Source organism: Scomber scombrus, chromosome 3 (assembly GCF_963691925.1).
Source record: "Scomber scombrus chromosome 3, fScoSco1.1, whole genome shotgun sequence".
Lineage (NCBI taxonomy): Eukaryota > Metazoa > Chordata > Actinopteri > Scombriformes > Scombridae > Scomber > Scomber scombrus.
In genome coordinates, this window is record NC_084972.1 from 16,026,708 (window position 1) to 16,034,240 (window position 7,533).

General features: G+C 41.7%; 1 protein-coding gene across 1 annotated transcript; it reads left to right on the top strand.

Annotated features, from left to right (window-relative positions):
- Positions 1-2,003: 2,003 nt before the first annotated feature.
- On the top strand, positions 2,004-4,859 carry endou (endonuclease, polyU-specific). The gene is made up of 10 exons (XM_062416122.1): positions 2,004-2,061; positions 2,171-2,293; positions 2,408-2,530; positions 2,762-2,884; positions 3,367-3,547; positions 3,655-3,860; positions 3,981-4,094; positions 4,177-4,283; positions 4,379-4,521; positions 4,607-4,859. Exons 1-10 carry the CDS (start codon positions 2,004-2,006, stop codon positions 4,722-4,724), a joined length of 1,296 nt encoding a protein of 431 aa, XP_062272106.1. The 3' UTR covers positions 4,725-4,859.
- The last annotated feature ends 2,674 nt before the right edge of the window (positions 4,860-7,533 follow it).

Here is a 7,533-nt window from a genome sequence, read left to right on the forward strand (position 1 = left end):
GCCATAAAAGCGTACGTAAAGTTATTTATTTCTGTTCAGCGCCCTCTGGAGGACAGGAGGACTACTGCAGGTTTGAACCCATTTCTTGGCAAATACTTGACTCAAAAGATCGAAGCAATATTTAAACGATATAGCCTATATCAATAACTTGCCAATAGAGGGCATAAAGGTTTATCCGTGTTTTAGAGACTTAATCTCTTTACTCAGTATCTCGCAAACTGGACAGTCGCAAGATGATTACAATGCAAATAAAAGAAAAAGAAAGAGAAAGGAAAAGGAAAAGAAAAAGAAAAAACCTTCACCAAAATTGTGTTTATTCTCTTGACATTTTCTTCATTTTCTGTGGATTAAATTGCCATACTTTATTATTCAAGCTGCATGTAAAGAACGTTTTAAAAAGCATCTAAACTGGGTAGAGGCCTGCAAAATATTTAATATGTATCATTGTTTTTTTGTTTCTTTTATTTTGTGTGTGTTTCTATAGTGTAGGATACTGTGTACAGTCATGTGTGTGTGTGTGTGTGTGTGTGTGTGTGTGTGTGTGTGTGTGTGTGTGTGTGTGTGTGTGTGTGTGTGTGTGTGTGTGTGTGTGTGTGTGTGTGTGGATACCAATGGTGTAAGTTGGTTTTAGTTGAATTGTACCGGGTTTGTAGTCTTTGCACTGTTTTTAACTGGGTGGGGTGGGGTTGGGATTAAGGATTTATAATGAGACTCTATTTATGTATGCATTTATGTTATATTGTAATTGTAATTCTAATTGGTTGTATTTATTCTAACATGGACCCCAAGAAGAGTAGCTGTTGCCTTGGTAACAGCTAATGGGGATCCAAATAAACTAAACTAAACTAAATTACCAACTACTCGCTTTGTTTGGAACAGTTTATTTGAGAATGCACCACTTTGCAATAGGCATGTAAAAAAAGGAGTTGCAAAGTACCATACTTGTTCCTCCATTTTAAGGGTTCATGAGCCAAACATTGTTATTTAAAGTAAACATTATTTACTGTTCTATAGAAACAACCACTTGTTTGTGTACTTTTATCCATACAGCACCTACCACCCATCTGAACCTAAAAAATTACATAACCAGTGTTTTTCCAGCTTTCACCATCATCTTTATCAGTAGCCCAGACTCCACAGTGTAATTTAGGGATCGATAAATGCGTTTAAACGAGATTACAGGGACTTAAACTGCTGCAAAGGCAGTCCCAGTGAAAAAAACTATGATGTTACTGTTCAAGCTGCATGTATCAGATAGAAATGTCTGCAGGTTGTTATACACTAACTGATTAATTCAGAATGAAATATATTTCTGCTGTGTGTTATTTGTCCCACGGGGAACACGAGACTCAGCATGTACAGGAACACTGAAGCAGGTGAGCTATTCTGAGCTATCTTGTACAAACCCTGTGAAATACAGCATCTGTCAGTTTGGCAGGAGACATAAGAAAGGTCCTCAAAGACTGCATAACATTACTTTAAAGAGTTTTATTTTATATTGGACATCATGCAGCTGACTGTAAATGTGACATTAAGTTATATTATAGTTTTCATTTAACATCAATCATACTTTTAACAAAACAGCAACAATATAAAGCTGCAGTTGTTATTACAGGTCACAACTTGAAATTAGTTACTTTGATACATCAAAATAGGCTGGTGTGTGGTAGACAGGTGTGCAGTTTCACAGAGAAGAGATAAAAAAATAATAATAATTTTAAGTCCATACTTTGTTAACATGTTGTTGTTTTTGATGTTTTCACACACACACACACACAAACACAACATGCACTCATAAACTCATAATAAATGTACATAACTGCTGTGAATTACTGATGACACATTTAAAAAAGTTTTATCTAAAAGAATCGATCACATTGAAGTGACTGACATCCTGACACATGGATGGCTTATGGGCTGGATTGGTGGAGTGAAACTTGCTATAAAAGGGAGACCAAGATAACAGTCAGTTCACCTTGTTTTCAGTTCAGCGCTGGGCCAAGATGAAGATCATTGCTGTCTTTGCGCTTTGCATGACCCTGTTCTGCCAGGGATACGGCAGTAAGACAACTTTACTTCTCTATTATCACCATCTTTGAAGGTTTCTGTATAACCTTTAGAAGGTTACTCATGTGTCATTAGGTTAACAATCTGTCCTGTTGGTTTCTAGACCCCCTGGCCTCCTGTCAGGGTCGCTGTGGTTATGGAACGGACAGTAATTTCTCCTGTCAGTGTAACCCATCCTGTGAACGCTTCAAAGACTGTTGTTCAGACTACGCTGAGTTGTGTAAAGGTTAGTAACAAAAGCCAAAAGATGTCAGAAGAAACTCTTTGCAGCCTTTTGTAGAAAACTGTACGCTTACCAACATGTGTCTTGCCTTCTGTCACACGTGTCTTTTTCTTCCAGCTGGATCCACTTCTTGTAAAGGCAGATGTGGCGAGAACTACAACTCTCAGAACAAGTGCCACTGTAACTCCAAGTGCACCCAGCACAACAACTGCTGCAGTGACTATGCAGACCTCTGCAATAGTAAGACAAACCAAGTATCATCTATAGCTCACATGCCACAAAGTATATCACCAGTGTTTGATAATGACCTTTACACTGTTTGTGTTGTACTTATAACACCTGATGACTTTCTCATGATGGACACTCAATCTTAAAACAGTGAGCCCTAATAGTGCAAAACTCAATCTATAGTTTATGATAACTACTGTAATATTTTATTGTAACATTTTGCCTTTTAATTCTGTTCATCAGCTGGAGCCATGTCTTGTAAAGGCAGATGTGGTGAGAATTACAACTCTCAGAACAAGTGCCACTGCAACTCCAAGTGCGCCCAGCACAACAACTGCTGCAGCGACTACGCAGATCTCTGCAACAGTAAGACGAACCACGTATCACCTATAGCTCACGTGCCAAAAATTATATCACCAGTGTTTGTCAGCCAGATATTCTGTTTGTGTTGTACTCATAACACCTGCAGACTTTCTCATGATGTACACTGAATCTTAAAACAGCAAACAATGAGCCTCAACAGTGGCAAATCTCAATTTCTCAAACTACAGTTTATGATAACTACTGTGCTTTTTTATTATAACAGTTTGCCTTTTAATTCTGTTTATCTGGTTCTGCCAAAGTCTAATTAATGAATATGAATGTTGTCTACACAGGGTTGTGTTACCTGCTTTTAATCAATATGACCAGTAGGTGTCACTATTGTGCTAAGCATAAAAAGGTTCAGTCTACTCTGCACCTTCTCCGAAGACTCCTGCTATAGAAATGCAAAAGTCAATATTATGTTTTAACAACAAAAATAAAATATGTGTTGGTTTGGGATGATTGATTGATGATTGATTTTACAGGTGAAGGGGGCGGTGGTGGTGGTGGTGGTGCCGTCATCACTGATGTTGAGATCAAGGCTGTCTCTGAAGCACTTTACGCTCTGGACTCAAACAAGGCCTCAGCTTCAGAGCTGATCATTGACCCTCAAGCTCTGGTGCCAGACTCTCAGACCAGCTCCCAGACAGATCTTTCCTCTGTGCCGTAAGAGAACACTTGTCCTCACAGCATTCTCTCATTGGCTTGATAGTGATGTATTTACCCCCTTTTCTGTGTCATTTGTCACCTGGGTTGATGTGTTGTGCTTCCAGCTTGTTCAGCTACGTGGATGAGGGGGTTTTGTTCTCCAGGCCCACCTACGCCGCTTTCCTGGCTGTGTTGGACAACTACAACAGGATGACCGGACAGGCGGAGGACTTCAGTCCCCAGCAGCTGGCTGAGCAGGAAACCTTTGTCAGGGAGACCATGTCCAACACCGAGCTGGGCAGAGAGCTGTTTGCCTTCCTCTACACCAAGGGTAACTAGATTGTTTTGTATTAGTCAATAATCACAATCACATACTGTCTGGTGATCAGGTAATGCCATTTCTCCTCACTTGATATTACTGTTTATAATGGGTGTAACTCTGAATTTGAAGGTGTTTATGCAACCGAGGAGGATTTCATTTATGACCTGAAGATGATGTGGTTCGGTCTGTACTCACGCAACAACAACAGGATGGACTCCAGTGGCTTTGAACACATCTTTGCAGGTTTGGACAAAAGAGATGTCTCTGAAACACTGCAGATGTCTTGCAAAAAAAATGTTCTTACATTTCCTACATTCTGTAATAGGAGAGGTCAAGGGAGGAAAGGTGTCTGGTTTCCACAACTGGATCCAGTTTTATCTTCTTGAGAAGAGTGGACTGCTGAACTACTACAGCCACAGCTTCAACGGGCCTGTAAGTGTCAACAGTCAAGACTTCAAATGTTGGTTTTTGATATTGCATGTGTAGCTCTGCCTTAATTTTCTTTCTTCCTTTTTCCCGGCTCTCAGTGGACTAACTACCCCGATGTTATGGGAATGCAGTTCAAATGGGATGGCTACTTCAAGCAGGTCGGGTCTGCAATCATTGGCTGCAGCCCTGAATTTGACTTTGCCCTTTACAGCCTCTGCTACATCACTCGCCCTGGAAAACAGTGAGTAAAATCAACATATCTTGTCGTGTTTTCTTACGTGTGAACCTTTTCTGATTTTTGTTGTTTGTGTGTGTGTCATCCTCAGGTGTCGTCTGAGCCTGGGAGGACAGGAGCTGATTATCCAAACTTACACCTGGGAAAAGACTTTCTATGGTGATGGGAAGAAGTTTATTGGCTCTGCTTTTCCTTCAACTCCCAGATAAACTAACGAGTATGGTTTATGGCCTGCTCTATGTGAAAAGTGCCATGTGATAAGTCCTGTTGTGATTTGGCGCTATATAAATAAAACTTACATAACTCGACTTATGGAGGAGCCTGCTAGTGTGTCATTACACTCATGATATAAATAAATTGAAAATAATTAAACAATTGACATTTTTATCTGTTAACAGCTATGAGGTGATGTGAATGTATCACACCACCTTACTTCAAGCCCCAAATGCCTTAATAAAGCAGTCCAGAATAATGTGGAAAAAGAAAATCTTGCATAAATAAAACGGTAAACCAGACAGTCCATTAATCTGCAGTGAAACCTTTCTGAGCAGTCTTACAGAGTATGAGAATGTGGTGCTCTCCCAAGGGCACGATCAAACTGTGCCTAATGGGGCAAAAAATGGGCGTTTACACACCATGAGCGGGTACAATACTGGCACCAACCCTTCAGTAGTAAGAGCATGTGCGCATTTGACACAATTGCTTATTGTCTTACAAAACCCCAAAACAAAATACAGTCTTTTGCAGTATGAACTATAGAAACAAAAAGACATTAACAGATTCTGTTCTGCTTGACCTGCTCCAAACAGTAGCCACCAGCTAAACCTGTTCTTATCAGCTGTCCATAAAGCTGTGTGTGTAACTCCCCAGTTGGGGTTAAGTGTGTGTGTGTGTGTGTGTGTGTGTGTGTGTGTGTGTGTGTGTGTGTGTGTGTGTGTGTGTGTGTGTGTGTGTGTGTGTGTGTGTGTGTGTGTGTGTGTGTGTGTGTGTGTGTGTGTGTGTGCGTGAGGGTGTCCAGCTGGGATGGGGGTTGATTTTACTCTTTCACTCATCTAGGGTGACTAACAGGATAAATTTTGGTCTGCCGACAGAACAGGGGGACACACTTGCAGCTCTGTTTAAAGAAAGTATTACAGGAGATGGATCTGCCACTGATCCCATTGTCCACCAGTCTGTGTGCATTCAGGCAAAATAAGAGCACAGGAGCCATTGGTTTGCAAGAAAACCATAGCCTTCAGGGATTCATCTGGCCCGGGCCTCACATGCAGTCAAAGTGTTTCAGCAACATGACAATAAAGTTAGCTCAGGGAAGAATTTTTCTCACTATTTTGTCAAACCATATTACATTTTCTGAGCTGTTGACTCTAGAAATTAAAAGAGTAAATCTTCTCTCTTTTCACACTGCCCTCTTTTTAAAGCCCACATGGAATCAAATTAAATCACAGCGGGGCAAATAAAAGAAAAAAGATTCAATTGTTTCTTTTGTCACTCACACAACTTCATAATCGAATTATAGCTGGCCACCCGCCAGCGTGTCCTCGCATCCCCCCCAAATGGGCTTCTCCTGGCAAATCTCGTGAGCCACCTGACTTTTGTTTTGTAATTATATTATCCCGCTCTCCCTTTAGCATGTTGCAGCTAATGGCTGCGCGGGCCAGCCCAGCTGCACATGCAGAAACAAAGCTGCTTATGGGGCCAGACAATGGACCCGTGGAAAAGGGACGCCTGAAGGCGGTCAGCCAATGAGCACGCACAACAGGGGGCCAACAGAGGGTTTAGGGAAGGGTTAAGGGGGTTTAGGGGTTCAGGCAGAGTGGGGGTGACTATTTTATCCAGTAGTGGGGTCCATCAATGAGATGGTTAGTAGAAGGACACATGGTCAACATCACCCCTGTCTCCCCAGGGTCGGTGCTGGGCTGGAGGGAGGTTCAAGTTTGGCTGAGATGCCGGTCATTTCTAAAGTTGATGGGGGACCATGAAACGCAGAGTAACGTTCATTCTCTGGAGTGTTTTGTGTGCTTTCCAAACAATTTGATGACCATGTTGTCATTGCAATGACAAGTTTACATTTTAAAGTGGACACACGTATATGAAGAGTAAGAGAACTGACCATGTTATGTTATTATTGCACTAAAGGTATATCCAAGGCTGCTGATGAAGGGAAAAAAAGATTGCTGCAAATACAATCTACCACATCCTTAACATGCACACAAACAAACACACTGATATGCACATACACACACACTTCTCATGCTGTGGTGTTGGCATCTCTCCGAGGATTTCCAGTATGACAGATGGACAAAGCCTACTTTCCCCCACTGTCACACACAGAAGCACTGGGAATTCAGAGGAAGGTCATGTTCATGTGTGTACTGGAGTGAAGTTTTATCTGTCCTTTTTTTCTTACCATGGTAACTAAATTCCCATCAAACAAACATACCTAGAAAAGGTTAGGGGGTGTCCTCTAAGCAATGTGGACATGCTGAGTGAGCTGAGCGGCCAGTGGAGAATACAGGAGCATCTGAGCCACAGATTGTTGAAATAGGAGAAATGTTTAAGGCCATCTGCAGCAGGACATCATCATGTGTGGCCAGTACTGAGGGACCTGGGGACATTATGGCACACATACTGTACAGGATACACTTGAGCACTACTTGTGGAATATGAAGATTGTGCAATATAAGTAGGTCAAACTGGAGAAAAAAAATAATGATGAAGGAGCCAAAAAAAGCAAATGTTATTTAGCAAGATGGGATGCAATTCATATTCCCTGAAACAAACTAATGCACAGATTCCAATTAATTTCAGAATCATAAACAGTGTCATGACAGTTTGAAATGGGGAAACAGCCCTCAGCTAGCATATTCCCCTGCTAGTTCCACTCTGGGGATGCAAGAGGCCCGGATCTGCTATTCCCATTTCAGGCTGCAGGTGTGGAGTAGGAGAGGCAGAGACCCAGGGGGAGGAGCAGTGGGTAAGGTGGTTGGCCTGGGGATGAACGGGGGAAAGAGGGGAGCA

Excerpts from the sequence above, each read along its gene's own strand:
- endou (XM_062416122.1), top strand. The coding sequence starts at position 2,004 with ATGAAGATCATTGCTGTCTTTGCGCTTTGCATGACCCTGTTCTGCCAG. Across the intron at positions 2,531-2,761 it reads CTATGCAGACCTCTGCAATA|CTGGAGCCATGTCTTGTAAA; the intron begins GTAAGACAAACC and ends TCTGTTCATCAG. Across the intron at positions 4,095-4,176 it reads CTTTGAACACATCTTTGCAG|GAGAGGTCAAGGGAGGAAAG; the intron begins GTTTGGACAAAA and ends ATTCTGTAATAG.